Source organism: Cupressus sempervirens, chromosome 3, assembly GCF_028749045.1.
Source record: "Cupressus sempervirens isolate cs-2001-9-10 chromosome 3, ASM2874904v1, whole genome shotgun sequence".
Taxonomy (NCBI): domain Eukaryota; kingdom Viridiplantae; phylum Streptophyta; class Pinopsida; order Cupressales; family Cupressaceae; genus Cupressus; species Cupressus sempervirens.
This window is the reverse complement of record NC_143120.1, coordinates 972,558,298-972,575,056: the sequence shown is the minus strand read 5'-3', so window position 1 is coordinate 972,575,056 and position 16,759 is coordinate 972,558,298. Positions and strand designations below refer to the sequence as shown.

The window sequence follows — 16,759 nt, the reverse complement described above, 5'->3', positions numbered from 1 at the left end:
TAACTTTTTGTGTGTGTCCTCTATCAAGGTTACTCGTGATTGAATAGTGATAAAATCAGATGACATGATATTGTAGATATCTCTCTTAGCTATACTATATAACTATTTTTAGTTTTGATTATGTTTGAATCCTTTAATCTCTAATTTCTTTTAAATTTATTTTTGATTTGTGTAAAAAACTAACATGTAGTATTTTAGGCTTAGATTTTGGCTCATTCATCAAATTTTACAATAAGTTGGTTTTTCAGAAACTAGACTTTATTATACACACTTTAAAAAAAATAATTTTGAGTTTTGATTAGTTTTCAATGACTCCCAAGGATTTTCAGGATGTGTCCACTTACAAAATTCATAACAAATCAAAAATACATTAAGAAATGATCAAAAAAATTCAGGATAAATTAAGTGGTGCTCGCTAACTCCTCACTAGGTTGATTGAAAAAAGACAACATTTTAAGAGGAGCACATCAAACACTATGTTATGTTTTTTCATAAAAATTATGACCTCTTTTGGTGCTCCCTCTTTTTGAGGGCCTTCAACTCCACAATTTAAAAAAAATAGTAGTTTAGAAACTAGATTAAGAGGACTACAACTCTTGTTCTTGTCAGATCTAGGAATTTTAACTCTAACTTCATCAAAGCTCAAAATTTGTTGATTGCTTAAAAAAGTGGCATCTTATACCCAATTTTGGTCCCCCATCTTTGTGCACTTTCCCATATCTTGTTTGGCTTTGTGATTTTGAATAAAGATTTAAAGAAGAACTACCAATCTTAATTTCATATTGAAAACTCTAACAAAATCAAAATGATCAAAATAATATAGTTCAATTTTTTCCACAACTCTACCATGGACATTTATAATTTTATATTGTTTGTGTATCGTAATACACTAAGTTAACACTGTGGAAAAATAGTAATTGAAATTTGTCTTAATTTTGTTTGGTTGACAATGTTAAGTTTGAAATTGTACACATTGACTATTGTTTCTTGATTTTAGTACTACAAAATGATTATGCTAATTAAGTAAGTTGTCTACTAAAAGAATAAATTTTAAAATGATTGGAAAATATCAGATAGTTGTAGAATTGATGATATTAGTACATTTTTATACTCTAAGTTTTATGTAAAAACTATTAATTGATAGCATTTTTATGGCAATTAAAAGGAAACCAAATGTGATATGTGTTTTTTCTTAAAACAAATCAAATTCTATTTCTAGTTTTAAAAAATAAAGAATATAATTTATGCTCTATACATTTGGAGTTCTTTTTGTTTATTTTATATGCATTGTGATGATTTCTTATAGACTGATCATTGTAGAATGCGCATCAGTTTAGAAATAAGAATTAAATGTTATCATGTAGAATGGCTATTAGTGTACTATTTAGGTCTAGTTATATATAATTGTAGTAGACTTTTTACAATTTTGACACCCTAACATTAAAAGTGGATACCTTTTATTGAATATATTTGCTCTCTAATATCAATTATTTGAATACTTAATAGTATACACCTTATGAAATGATGTATTTTTATAAGATTCGTGCTTATGTGTGTGATTAAATGATAGATGATTGAGGATATGACTAGTACGTTGATTTGTAAATGACACCTTTTATTAAAATACAAGTATACAACATGTTTGGATGATATTGGCTATCTAATAAGTTCATGAACGTGCATGATAATATTTTTATGAAATGAAACTAATTGAAACATGCATAGCAAAATACACTAGAATACATTATCAACATCATCAAAATAATTTTTAGAACTTATCTAATAAGTTAGAGCAAGCGGAAGGGACAAAGTGTCAATATATTATTAGTCGTGTGTGTATAGAGCAGGATAATGAGGTTACAAGTGGTAAAAACTTAGATAATAAAAATATATAATTTAACATTATTACCATTTTATATTTTTAATACCATTCTTAGTTCAATGGTGATTAATGGTGAGAAAAAATAAAAAACATTGTTTTTAAATTAGGCAATTGACTAAATATATTATGAAAAACATTTAATGTAAAATACTTCCTTAAATGCTCATATAACAAAATAGATAAGAGCTCTTGTTGAGTTGGAGTCCCTTATGTGAGGGATAATATTTAATTTAGATTATATGTTTAAAGGTATATGTTTAATTTAGTTAAAATACATGAATTAAATTTATAATTATTTATAATGTTTGTCAATTTTATCAATTATATATACACTTTAATTTCTATTTAAATTTACTTGTATAGTTATTTTATCAATGATATAATACTTAACAATATATTTATAATTAATTTAAGAAAAAGAGAAATCTATTTTTTATTCAAATAACATTATTTATTTTTAATAAATAAAATGATTTATTTTCTAATCATTTTAAAAATAAATATTTTACCATTGTTAATATACATTAAAATTAGAATAGATAGAATGATTTATTAAATAAATAAAATTTGTTATAAATAAGTTTTACCAATTATATTGATTTTATTTGAGTTTATTAGTCTAATTGATTTATCAACAATATAAAACTTATTAATAAATTTATAATTAATTATAAATAAATTTATAATTAATTATAAATAAATTTATACAATTTTAATAAAATAAAACTTATTAATAATTTTATAATTAATTATAAATAAATTTATACTATTTTAATAAATATATTACAAACAACCTTGTTTAAAAAATTTAAATCTATAGTTCTATTGTTAAAGATTTAAACATATAAAAAGAAATTAATTATTCAAATATTTAAATATTTAAACATTATTATAGAAACAGGCGGATGCATAGTTTTATAATTATAATAAAATCTTCAAACTTTAAAAAATGTGGAGCGTTGGGGTTACTACATTTACATGAAGTTTGTTGGGCCCATTTGCCGTTGCACCAAAAGCCATGACTGTTAGTGAACATGGAACACCACATAATTAACCACCTGTGGGCAGGGGAGCACATCACATCACCCAACAATCTCCCCCTCGACGCGCATACCAGGTGCTTACGCGGGTCGGGAAGGCACCGGGGAGATTTGAACCAATGACCAAGCCAAAACCAGGCTCTAAAACTTCGTAGTTAAGCGCGCTCAGGCTAGAGTAGTACTGGGATGGGTGATCTCCTGAGAAGTCTCGGTGCTTCACCCCTGTGAGCATCACCTAGATCCAATGAGTGCTAAGTGTTTCATTTATTCTCATGAGAGATGGATTCATGTTGAATCACTACTCATGAAACATAGGTCAATGAGTTTGACTCAAAATCACACAGTTTAATTGTGATAGCAATATCACAATTCACGACCTCGTCAATGTGTTCTTCTTTATGAAAAAAAAAAGGCGCTACTTGAACACAAACAATATGTTGATAAGAGTACTTCAGTAACACCATAATGCACAGTACTGAAGGCGCAAATTCAATTTTATATTACATGCCTGCTACAATTTATGAGTGTAACACTCTTTATTTCAAGAAACTCTACAATATGGATTGGGGATGGTACATGACGGATATAAATATGAGATGTGAAATGCCATATTACGGCAAACAATTGAGTGAGAATAGCAATAATGCCGGCGGTTCAGAACTATAAAAGAGAAAAGAATGCCCACAGCAGCAGCAGGGTGTAATGCCATTGTCGTTCCAGTGTTGTTACTGTCCATATGTAGCTAGGGAAGAAACCCCTTTTCCCTCAGGCTGCCCACTGTATCAGTCAAACATTCTTTTATGGGTGTAAATGAGAGACCCAATTCCCTCAGCTTTTGATTGCTGAATTTGTATGCCACTTTCCTTGGATTTACCTCGTCTGAACACCTGCAGAGAAGGGGAAGATGATGAAACCCCATGTTATAATAAAAATTCAGGGTTAGCAGGAAAGTAGGGAAATACTAAGAATCCATAATTACTTGGTAGGAATTGGGTACTGCGGGAAGAGTTGTGCCAAGAGATCCACAAGCTCTCCTCTGTGCAGGCTTCTTTCTCCACACAGATATCGACCAGAGGCAGAGGGAGTCTCGTAGAGCAAAATATGCGCTCTCGCCACATCTCTCACATCCACGTATACCTGAGTTGCATTTGCATACGTCTTGGCCGACCCTGGATTGAATTGAATTGAAATGAAAAAGAGAAAGAGTTAATTTCACAGAGTGAGCGTGAGCATGAGCATGAGGGGGAATAGGACCACTTTAAATGTTAGCTGAAGCTCACCAGTTAAATACTTCAAAACATGGGCAGTGCTGAAGTTCACAGTGGGCTGGAGCAGAGGACCCAATACAATAGAGGGATTAATTCTTATCAACTCCATGCCCACCTTCTCCGCATACTCACACGCAGCTTTCTCTGCTACCGTCTTTGAATAGCAATACCAGTTCTGAGCACCAAAAGAGAAAGAGGAGTTGGGATAATATGGATATTAGTTTAAACAAGTCTTTCCATGGTATACAAATACAAATACAAAGCAAATGGGTATTTACCTTGGTTTGGATGCAGTAGTGAAGGTTGCTCCAGCAGTCCTCATCGACTATGGCTTCCGGATTTCTGTTGGGGTCGAGGTAAATGGCGCCGATGGAGGACGTGAGTATCACTCGCTTCACTCCCACTTCGTTGCAGGCCTTCAACACATTCAGACTGCCCTTCACTGCCGCCTGCACCACTTGTGCCTGTCCAGTGTCCAAGTGGGCATTTTACATTCATTCAAAACTAAGTTGCATAATTTGGTAGCAATAAAGGGACATTACCGGATCTTCAATGATAGGGCAGGCCGTGTGAAAGACTCCTTTGCAATCTCTGATGGCTGTTATCAAACTGTCATAGTCCAGAATATCGGCCTTGACAAGCTCAAGCCTTTCTTCCGCCCCTTCCAACTCTTTGAGATGGGCATACTTCTTATCATCTGCGCATATTTATTTTGAAATGTAATTATTATATTGCTCATCGAAATGTAATGTGAAACCGTGACTACGTTAATGAAAATGCAGGGGATGAGGTCCCCTGCATAAAGCCTAAGAAAGAAAGATCAAGTTATTAGATAAGAAAGAAATATGTGAATGCAATACGTAAATGGTAATACTGACCAGGGTCGCGGACTGTTCCTCTAACAGTATAACCTCTACTCAAGAGCATCTTGACAAGCCAGGAGGCAATGAAACCTCCAGCTCCCGTCACGCACACTGCACTCTCCATCGTTTTCAATTTCAATTTCTTTTTCTTATGTCTTAGATTTTCTTTCGACAGTCTTGTGAGAGCTGTATGCCTATTTATAAGGGGACTTAGATGTATATTGTAGCGGTTTAGCAAGATCCGCAAACTGGTGGACGGAGTAAGTGTTAACTGCGTCACAATTTACGGTGGACGGAGGAAAGACCGTCGCTCCCAAAACAAACGGTGTTAACTAGGCCACAGTTGACACGCCTCTGGAAAAACCATTCAGCCCACCCCCCGGATTTCCATTTTTATAATGTTGATGCACTTACCCTCGCTTTCCAACTCAGTCTCTTAAGAGTCTAAATATCTGTTCATCTGTAAATCCAGTTGGTTCCTGGAATTATCAAATGTGTAACCACCATTCTAACTATCCAATATTTTTCCATCTTCTCATTTATGCATTAAAAAATAAAATTTCCCGAGAGCACAAATGTAAGAGGCGTTTGTGATTTTACAACCGAGTTGATGATACAATTTACAATGGAGGATATTGGTGAGAAAGACTTGACAATACATTAAGGCAAAAAGGGAACTCTGTAGCTTGGCGACATTTACAAATTATTGGTTGAGGTTAAAAAATTGAACCATACAGAAAGACTAGCTTTTAAAATGGATTTTTAGTTTCAAATGTGACAAACTAAAATTGGACGGTTAGGAAGTACAAAGAGGATAGTAGAGGGAATAGACAATTGGCATCCAAATATAACACTAGAAGGGAAAATCCGGTGAATAAAGTTTCTAATAAGAAAGATCTTATGTTGTTCAATTTTATTAGAAAGTAGGGGGAAGGGCAATTGGATGGCCATCAACATTATAATAAAAATTTAGGCGCAGTGGGTTTGAGGTGGATTGAATAGTTTAGGGGAGACAGTGCGGCATGTAAACTGTGTCATGGTTAACACCATTTTTTTTTCAGAGAGTCAACAAAAACCTTTCCTCAGTCCACCATTCACAAATCAGTTTTTGAATCTTGCTTAACCGCTGCAACATACATCTAGTTCTCCTCATAAAGGGCACAAAGTTTAGACAATAATGTCAGAATGAATCCTACGACAAAAGAAATTAGAACTGATAAAGATGGAGAGCGTGCGCGTAACACGAGTGTAACAAGATGCTCTTGAGCAGAGGCCACCTTGGTCAATATTAGTAATTGGTATTGCATTCACATATCTCTCATTTACCTTTGATCTTTTAGAGTTTAGGCATTGACTAGACATATTATCCCGTGTCGTTAAGGCAGAAGACTAAAGTTTTTGTATGTCTTTCTTTCAATTAGTTTTTCCTAAAAAGAATGTAAGAAAATTGTAAGCTATGGTCTTGCTCATTTTATTTAATTTGTTGATTTTTCATTCTATTATTTGTATCTTCTGATTGGTTAGAACTATTTTTGCTAGTGGTATTTTCTTTAATCAATCAACAATTTTGATGAACATTATATGGATAACATGCGGCATTCAAAAAACTGTTTGTGCGCATTGTCTATGCTTCTATTTTGAACATAATGTAGGGGAAGGTACAATTGTGCATTGTCTATGCTTCCACATTTAGCCTATATGTAAGGACACAATGTCTTGTTTGAGATGCTAGGGTTTTGGCTCATTGTATGAAAGTCTGATGTTGTGAGCATGATGTTTATTAAAATAGTAAGTACATTACAATTTTCTTCCATGAAAAGATATTTATTCATAGTTTCGAAGACTCATTTATTATGTATTGCATTACAGTGTCCATATGAGAAAGAGTGGGTGGATGCAAAGTTGAAACTAGTTGGAGAGTATAGGCTAAGAAACAAGAGAGAGTTATGGTATATTCAATTTATGTGTTCGTCTGCAATGTCCCTTTCAGATATTTATCTTCTTCTTTTTTCACTTTTATGTTTGTCAAATTCTTCATACACATAAATTGCATACATAAATTGATCATGGAATTCCTTGTTATAGTAATGTATAGAACATCTTAATAACTTTTACGTTTGAGGTGTTTATCCAAATACTTCTCAGTGCATTTGTGATGAACTTTATTGAACAGTTCCAACATTCATCTTACTAAAGAATCAATTGGTGAAACTTCCTTTTGCTATAGTAAAAACTGACATAATATGAATCCCAAGTTTAGTTCATAAATATACAATTTCTATAGTTTCACTTAGCTCTACTATTGGGTGTGAATTTAGGAATTTGATAATAATTCCATCCATTTTATGTCCCTATTAACTTATTGACAATATCTCACAAGTTTGACACTGCTACTCCTACGTGTTCCAACTTCCCTTCAACCCTCAAAGGTCATTAATTGATATTGTGTTATGTTGTTAAAATGACCTTGAATGATATTCTAATATTCTTAGCCCAACGGTGAGAGGGGTATAAATTTTGAATGAGCATTTCCTTTGCAACTCAATGATGTTTAGGAAGTTCAAACATAAACCAGATGCATCACTACGCGGTCTTCTCCTTTGTGGGTAAATCACAGAAAAACGTAGGCTATGATTTTATGAGCGATAAATTCCCTCATAACCTACTCATAATCGATTCCAAGCCATCCTCCATTTGCCTGTGAAAAACATGGGCATATCTTTGTTAACACCTAAGACTCCTTGCAATGTTGTTTGGATATTTTTTTTCAAATGGTGTTTAATATATGCTTCTTTGTATGATCCTGACCACATGTGATCTCTTTCCCTCTGTCTTGGTATTGAAAATTTTCTTATCAAAATCTCTGAAGAAGTACTGGGCAATGACAGTGTCAACTTCTATTTTTATTCTACTCCTTCAATGCAATTCCTGGTGTGAATCCTCTTATTCCCTTTGTATGCTGAATGGTGGCACTGACTGGAGACCATTGCTTTGTCTTTTCTCTATGATACTTGCTAGATGTTTTCCATTGACTTGTAATAAATATATTTGAGCATTCAGTATTCCTTCCTTAGTGCTAGGTTACCTCATTTTCTGACTTGGATACACGGGTGGGAAATATACCCCACAACGATCACTGCAAATTATTTTAATATATTTCTCCCTGACTCTGCGTTGGCCCATATATCCTTATACGTTGCTTGGATTTTCCTTGCTAATTGGGCGTCCATTGTAGGGCTCAAAATTGTGTAACTTTCCCAGCTACAATCACATCTGAAATGCTTATTATTATTCTTCCAGTCCATCCTATCAGTTTGTTGATTCACCTTCTTCTCGATCAATGTATTGCTTCATATTTTTAGCTTATGCAGTCAAATTTCTAGGTCAAGATTTCTATTATTCCCTTCATAGTCTTTATGAAATTAGCATTTCACAAGCAAGGTTTTTAATGTTCTTTCATCTATCTTGGTTTCCCTCCTTTCCATCTTTCCTTGTCTTTAAGAGGTGTTTATTCATTTACATCAATCAAGTTATTCCAGCTTATGGTTTGGATATCTGCTCCTCCTCTCCACTCTTATAGGCTTCACTAAGGAAAAAGTTCTCACTATTTATAAAATGACAATTATTTTGTAATAATCATTCTAGAATTAATAAAAAATAAAAAAACAAGCATTTAAGTTCAAGGCAATATATCAACATTGATATTGTCATATCCCTATTTTAAGATACAATTTTAAAAATAATTATCTATAATACAATGTTGTTAAATAAATAATGATAATAAAGTCATATCAATACTAATACTAAAATATAAAAATAGGAAATTATTATTATTTAATATGCATTATCAATTAAATAATATTTAGTATGATATTTTAAATAATTAAAAAATAATAGAATTTCAATGAGTAAATAAAGAAATACAATTTAACACAAGAGACAATATTGTAGAAAGTATGTTAACTTTCTAAATGGAATTTAATAACAAATAATAATAAACACAAATAAATAATATAACATAGAGTAATAGAAATTAACTAAATATAATGAAAAGTCAAGAGATGAACTTAACAAATAGACATGACTCCTTAAAATTAAGATATAAAAGGGAGGAGAGTTTATTTTAGAGAGGGGGAAAAAAGAAGAGCAGAAGATAAGAGTTGAAAATGGAAAAATGGAAGAGGAAAGTAATATGAAAAAAATAAGTAACTTTTTGAAAATGTATCAATGATATTAAAAGGATGTGAACCTCGAAAGGGTCATAATTATGAATAGTTGTGACTCTTCAAAAATATTGTGATTATAAAGTATTGTGACTTTCCCAAAGAATTTTAGTTATGAAGTGTTGTGACGTTTCGAAAAGATTATAACTATGAAGTATTCTGACTTTTCAAAGGATTTGTATTATGAAAGGTTGCAACTCTTGGAAAAGAAGAAGGTAAGAAAGGTATGTTTATGCATTACATATATGGATTATATATGTGAATGTAATACTAATAAATTAATAATTAATATTAACCAAGATTTCGAACGGTTCCTCTAATAGTGTAACCTCTATTCAAGAGCATCTTGACAAGCCAAGAGGCAGTTAAACCTCAAGCTCCTGTTATGCACACTACACTCTCCATCTTTATCAATTCCAATTTCTTATTATGTCTTATATTTTCTCTGACGTTCTTGTGTGAGCTTTCTGCCCATTTATAATGAGAATTAGATGTATGCTTTTGCAGATTGCATCAGTTTACCAAGATTCACAAACTGATCTGAGGACGGTGGACTATTGTTGACACTCTTAAAATAGATGGTGTTAATTACATCACAATTTACACACCTCGTCATCTCCCTTAAACAAGCAGTCACTTCTAAAGAAACCATTCAAACCACCTCAAACCCGCGTCCCATATTTTCATTCTTATAATGTTGATGCACTTCTCCTCTCTTTCCAACTCAGTCTCTTAACCACAACACTAACACGAAAGATTTTCTCGGTAAATGCTACATTAGTTGAGCATTCTAATTTCATAGTTCTCAAGATCTTATATAGAAACTTTAAATCTTCTAACTTTTTACACCTATTTCTTTGGCAAGTCCCTTGCTTATAACTAAGGTTTCAAGACCACATCATCAAATATGATGATGCCACATCAACATGCTTTTTGTTAAGGTATCTGAAATAGCCAAACCAAAAAAACTTAGACCAACCATAGTGCATATGGGACCTTCATACTTATGCAATTGTGGAAGGTCCACATTTAAATCAATTATGGACAGTCATCTTCAGTGAAAATAACTTCAAAGTCACAATTATTGCTAAAATGTTGTAAAACATATTGGGTATTAAATCAGGAAGTGTGGGTATTTAATTAACAACTACTATTACAAACATTTGAACACATTCTATTATTGGGTCCTCTTCCCTATCATTGTATAATTTCTACTCATCTTATTATAGAGGTCACATTCAACAACAAAAAATCTCATTTTGAATGTCATTCCCTCTGCATTGTGCAAATTTGTAGTGTAGTTATCAAACAATAATGGGTGAAAGTGTTTTCATGTACTATAGTATTGCAAAATGTTTTTCATGAGGTTAATCTCTCTCTCTCTCTCTCTCTCTCACACACACACACACACACACACACACACTCATTATTTCATGCGAAAGTATAATTAGGTTGCATTTGATATGTTCTATAATCTCTCATAAACAACAACCTTGTTTTGGAGAAAATATTTAGCCCCCACTCAATTGAAACAAACATTAATACACTTGCTTAACTAGATATTCTTTTGAGTTCTTCCTACTTTTATTTGAATCGAGAACAACAAACAACTAGAGCTAGATTCCTTACAATATAGTTTAGCATTAATTGGTCTAGGTAGTGGATTCACCCTTGATGTTATGGTGAAGTGGAATGCCCATACTCGATCCCCTTCCCATTTGAAGGAAACTCTAATATTAAAAAAAATTGAAATCTTATTGAAGAATTTGAGCAATACAAATCTACAGATCCTGTAGAACACCTCCATGCAAAAGTACGTCATAGAGAAGCAAAGACAAGAGAAGACAAGGGTTTGGCTATGAAAATATAGAAGAATATATTTATCAAACAAAAGAATGAGTAAAAGATACAAGAGATCAATCCTTATAGAAGGAGATCGTAAAACCCAAAAGGAAAACCCTAAGAGAGGTATGATAGACCTTAAAAAAATCTTTGTCCAAAAGATAATGATTTGATACATTTTTTCCATTTCAGAGAAGATTTATAAAGGTGTTAGCAAAAAATCAAAATATCAACACTTTAGAGAGCTCAAAATACAAGGCTTACAAAAAAGAAATGACTTCACTATTTTGCATTATAACTTTTCAAAGGTATGTAAAATCATAATTTCACTAACAACTAGCAAGATGAGATCCGAAATCACAATTTCAAAAAAGCATTTGAAGAAGCTTTGTGAGGTTCCGAAAAATTGTGACTTCAGAAATGATCCTGAGATGGAGGTGCAAAAAGGCAGAAAGAGTTTCATAGAGTTTTAAAAGGACAAATCATTAATTTAATAACTTAAAGTATTTGGATGATGTGAAAAATTGGGCAATTTATGAAGTGAATGTATATGCAAAAAGTTATGGATCATAAATGCAGAATGAAAATAAAGTCACTGCTTTGGCAAAAAATAGACTTTTCATAATTGAACATGCAAGTGAAGCTAAGATAGAAGCTGGTGAGGAAGGTTTGAAGACATCCTCAAAAAATTGTAGAAAATAGTAAGTTCAAGCTTCTCTTACCTTGGGTATAGTTTATTGGATAAAATGCCTATAAAGAAATACACTAGTGTTAAGGAATTCAAGGAAACACCCACTGAGAAATTAATTCAGAAGATGTTAGAAATGTTTCCTAGTTCTTCTTCTAGTGGTCAAATGACTATTTTTGCTGATGAATTTGATAATTGAAGAGATGATAATCTTCCATTACATGGTATATCTTTGTTTTTGTATTTCTATGCAAAATAAAGTTAAAAAAAAGAACCTAGGGAAAACCCATGGAGATTAGATTTAGGTAAATTGTGGTCCCAAATGTGTTTGTAGATACTGAACTTATAGACGTTGTTGCCAATCATTACGAACTAACTACCAGAACTGTAAGGAAAATTGATGGTATGCCACTACTGGTCATCACAAAATCTTGTATCGAAGAGTGTTTTGGATTAAGCACCCAAGACCTTACAAAAATTGATAGTGAACATTTTAAGAATGGATATCATGGAACCATGAAGTTCAAAAAATATAGGGAAATTACACATTTTATGTATAGGGGCCACAAGAATAGAATAATGTATGTTGATCATGTGGGTCCTAATTCTATTGAATCCTTTACGGATTTTTTCAAGCACACTTTTCATGCATGGTCACAACTATTTGGAGAAGATGAGAAACAAAAAAATCTACTTGATTACATGTATAAGTGCATGAAATTCAAAACCCTCATACCTATCTGGAGTTTGATTTTTCCAACGAGATTGAGAAAACTTTCACAATCACTTGGTTAGATGGAAGACTACTAAGTCTTTCAAGAATTATTCTCTGCTATACTACTTAATTCTCCATCAAAATGTTAGCCAATTTAGTAATTCTATGAAGTTGGCTACAATTGATGAGGAAGGTGTTAGACAACCCATCTAACTCTGGTGCCTACTTTGGGATACACATGCAAGGGATGGTGATCTCATAGTATTTAGGGATGTATTTGTGTAGTGGATAGTAAGGGTACTTGGGGGAACTATCACAAGGTTGCCACAATCAATAAAGGATATGTTGAGACCCAAAGAGCACCTAGCTAATAAAGGTTATGAGTACAACTTGAGTGATTGGATTTTCAAACTAAAGTATTAATTGAAGAGGATATATGGGTGTAGACAACCACCTCATAGACTTCCTTTGTTTTATAAGGTTAATTTTCTTGGAGTTTAGTTTATATGGCAGTTACTATGGGTTGATAAAGAAATTATTTAGTGAAGAAGAAAGGAAAACCTGATGCCTCATTTTATAAAGTTTGATGGATATATAGTTGGGTACAGTAAAATCCAAGAAGTTCAAGAAGTCATCGTGAATAAATTCTAGTTGATTAGTGATAAAAGTAGAGATTATGATCCCAAGGGGAACATTAAAACCATAAAAGCCAAGTATGCACACCATCTAAACATTGAAGATGCCATTATTGAAAACTATGATGATATACAAGAGACATACCAAAGATTAAAAAAATGGAATGTCTTGAATAAGATAAAGAATCAGAGGTTAAGTAAAGGTTTGCCTCATTTTCATTTTGAAAAAGATATTGAGATACTTAGGATTGAAAAGTGTATTAAAGATTTTGAAGATTTATACCAAGAATATGTTGAGAAAGAAAAGTGAAAGAAAGTTTAACATGCGTCTCTTCCACCCCCTCAAGCCAAAAAGAGAAAGTTGAGTTTGTCAGGTTCAAGTTTTGGTCCTCCTACTCCCAAACCTCAAAAAGAAGGGATTAGTACCCCTTTGGTGGCCTATGAAGATTCAAATGATGAAAGATCACCAAAAGTTGTTAATATTCTTAGAAACATGAAAGAAGGTAAAAATGTTGATACATCAAAGCCACCTCCCAAGTTTTTTGAAAAAAAGCATGGCTACTATACTCAGACTATGGAAATTTATGACCCAATTGATACCGAAGATGAGAGGGAGGCCATTTCTCTAAGGTTCAATGAACAAGATAATTTTACCAAATTTTGAGGTAAACAATGGAAAGGCAAAGGTCAATACACAAGAAGTAAGGAGTGAAAAGAATCAAATATGGAGAAAGAAGTTAGATGAAGGCAATAGTGCAAATGGAGAAGTTGTGATCACCAAATCCAATGGATTATGTGATTCTTCCACCTCAAACTAAATAATAAGGTATCCATGGAACTATGTCTCAAATTGCTATATCATACATTAGTTCCTAATACTACATACATGAAAGTCCAAATTAGCATGATTGAAGATGCATTAGGACATATGCTAATGTTTGAGTTAAAGTTGAATTGTTGTACTGAGTTAGAAATTTGGTAGAGATTGAGTGCCAATTTATAATGCAAGTATGAATCAAGTTTTGATATTGACTGAGCAACATAGAAGGATGTGTGTATGTCAAGTTTTATCATGTAAGCTAAGATAGTTGTAATGCACCCAGTGCATACCTAATAATGTACAAATCATTTAATGGAAGCTCAATTTGACCATTTGAATCTATATAGTTCATTTTGAAGTTCATTTTGACTAACCAGGTTATAGAGTTTATAGAGAAAAGAATTAAGGTGATTTGCAAAGAAATTTGTGCAAAGTGTGAAGAAATTCTATTGCATGCTTTTGGATTAACGTGTAAGTTGTGCAAAGTCATTTTAGCCGAGTTGTAAATTTGTGAACTTGTTTGAATTTGAAAACCCTAGATTGTAAGAATGACATCATCTACATATGTAAGTGAGAAGAGGGAAGCATTGAAGGATAAAAAAGCACAAATTGTGTCTAATGATGCATGCCCTCAAACTAAGTTCAGGGCATACCCTGATATTGTGTTAATTGGGGATTTCTGAGGAGCATTGTTTGTAATTCCACCCCAAGTGATTATGGTTCATGATGTTAGAACATCTTATATGCATAAGATTGGAAAGATATGCGATTTTGAGCTAAGGAATGTCTATGACAAGTCGTGTGAAATTGGGATGTTGAAAGATGAAAACAAGATCATTGCCAAGAAAGGGTTAACTCATGCCCTAGAATTTCCAAAGGTATTCAAGGTTGAATGGATTAAGATTGTGTTGAGAATGTACATGACATGAAGTTATGGTTGGAGAATGGGCCAGTCAAGATCACAAAGTCCATCATTCATTATGTGACTAGTTATCCTATTTCGACTGAGTGAAGATTTTTCATTGCCAAGCGAGGGATGCGATTGAAAACCTCACAATTGCAAAGTGGAGTGGCTGAGGTATGTCAATAAACTCTATTGAGGATCCAATGATCAAGTTTATAGTTTGAGTAATTTCTCATAAGTTTTATTAGTCAAGTTGACTGAACAACATGTCATGCGTAGCCATTGACATGGGTTACAAATTGGTCAAGAAGGACCACAACTATGATTTGGCCAAGTTGCAATTGATACAACTTGTAGAGAACCTTGGAGCTATAAGGAAAGTGAAGAATACATCATGTAAGTTTGGTTATCTCATCTATTGTATATTTTTCTATGTACATAATTATTTTCCAATTGTCGAAGATTTTGTTTGGGATAGGACCAAACTAGTGACTGAGCAGATAAATGAATTCATTACTTAGATTATGCAAATTTTGGGACCATAATGGATGGTTATTTTGAAGACTTCAAGAGGAAGATGAAGAATAGGTTCAAAATACCTAAGTTGGTAGTTGATCAATATTATGATCACATATATTTTCTTGTTGATATAAATTATACATACATGTACAGGCTATTATACCTAGGTTGACATGGCTAAGGAATACATGCATTATGAAGTTAATATTGATGAAGTGTCAACTGCAATTACAATGTTTTTAAGAGAAGAGATTGATAAGAATGTCGAGTCATTCAACACATATGAGACTGCAAAAATTAAGATGACAATGTAAACCAAGGTCCCTAAGTTGCACAAAAAGAGAATGAAGATGATCCAAGACTTGGAAGGTAAGCTTATAGAAAAAACACTATAGAATAGTGAAGGTAAAGGAGAAGATCATTAGTAGTGATAAAGGTGATGGTGAAGAAGGTGAAGGAAAAGGAAAAGAACTTGTTGTTGTTGAGCCTAAGGCAACCGAAGGCAAAGAAGTCATTCTAGTTGAGCCTAAGGTGAAGAATAACTTGAAGAAAGTGGCAACCCAACCCACTACTACCCCACCGAGAGTCATTAGGAAAAGATCTAAGGCAACAAGTCCTACAATTGCTAAGCTAGTAAGAAAAGGGCTAGTCATAATCACAAGGCCTATCAAATGCAAAAGTCCTAGGAAGAGGATATCATATGCTACAAGGGTCGAGCAAGGCCAACAACAATAGAAGGAGTCGAGGACAAATTTGGTTATGAAACCAAATGATGATGAGGATAATGAGGTTGAGAGGACTGAGTTAGATGACATGAGCTAATTTCAGATTGTGTTGAGAAAAGAGCCTCAAGACATTGATAAGGTATGTGAGAATGTGAGAAATTCAGCAAGATTAGCTGGTTCTAAATATATTAAGTATGATACTCTAGAAAAGGTAGATAAAGAGAAAGTAGAATACGTAGTTATAGATATTATGGTCAATTTTGAATATACACTAATTGAGTTAGGTAAAGATTTACCAGAGGAATTGTATAATAAAATAGATGCAAAATAGAATAGACTTTGAGACAAATGAGAGAGTCCACATTAGCCCAAGTTATGCTTGATTTAGGCAAACAACATATGTCAATAGCCATGAGAGACTATACAAAGAAATTTGTGCCAAAGAAAAGGACATATAAAATTTTGAGAAATAAAATTGAAGAGGTTGTTCAAGAAAGTAATATAGTATAAGATCAAGAAGATAAGGAAGAGAAGGATGTAGGAGGAGTGGAGCTAGACAATAAAGAAAATATCTACAATGATGTTGAGAAATTAGTTGAGATAGTTCAAAAGATGGCATAGGAGAGTGTGAAGCA

At 32.9% G+C, this 16,759-nt stretch overlaps 1 protein-coding gene across 1 annotated transcript; it reads right to left on the bottom strand.

The window, feature by feature from the left end:
- Positions 1–3,626: 3,626 nt before the first annotated feature.
- Positions 3,627–5,178, bottom strand: LOC149569990 (cinnamoyl-CoA reductase 1-like). The gene is made up of 6 exons (XM_089817850.1): positions 5,069–5,178; positions 4,733–4,887; positions 4,469–4,654; positions 4,203–4,365; positions 3,902–4,091; positions 3,627–3,809 (listed from the first exon to the last, which is right to left on the bottom strand). Exons 1-6 carry the CDS (start codon positions 5,175–5,177, stop codon positions 3,665–3,667), a joined length of 948 nt encoding a protein of 315 aa, XP_089673976.1. The 5' UTR covers position 5,178; the 3' UTR covers positions 3,627–3,664.
- Positions 5,179–16,759: the final 11,581 nt, after the last annotated feature.

Excerpts from the sequence above, each read along its gene's own strand:
- LOC149569990 (XM_089817850.1), bottom strand. The coding sequence starts at position 5,177 with ATGGAGAGTGCAGTGTGCGTGACGGGAGCTGGAGGTTTCATTGCCTCC. Across the intron at positions 4,888-5,068 it reads AGGAACAGTCCGCGACCCTG|ATGATAAGAAGTATGCCCAT; the intron begins GTCAGTATTACC and ends AAATATGCGCAG. Across the intron at positions 4,366-4,468 it reads ACTACTGCATCCAAACCAAG|AACTGGTATTGCTATTCAAA; the intron begins GTAAATACCCAT and ends TTTGGTGCTCAG.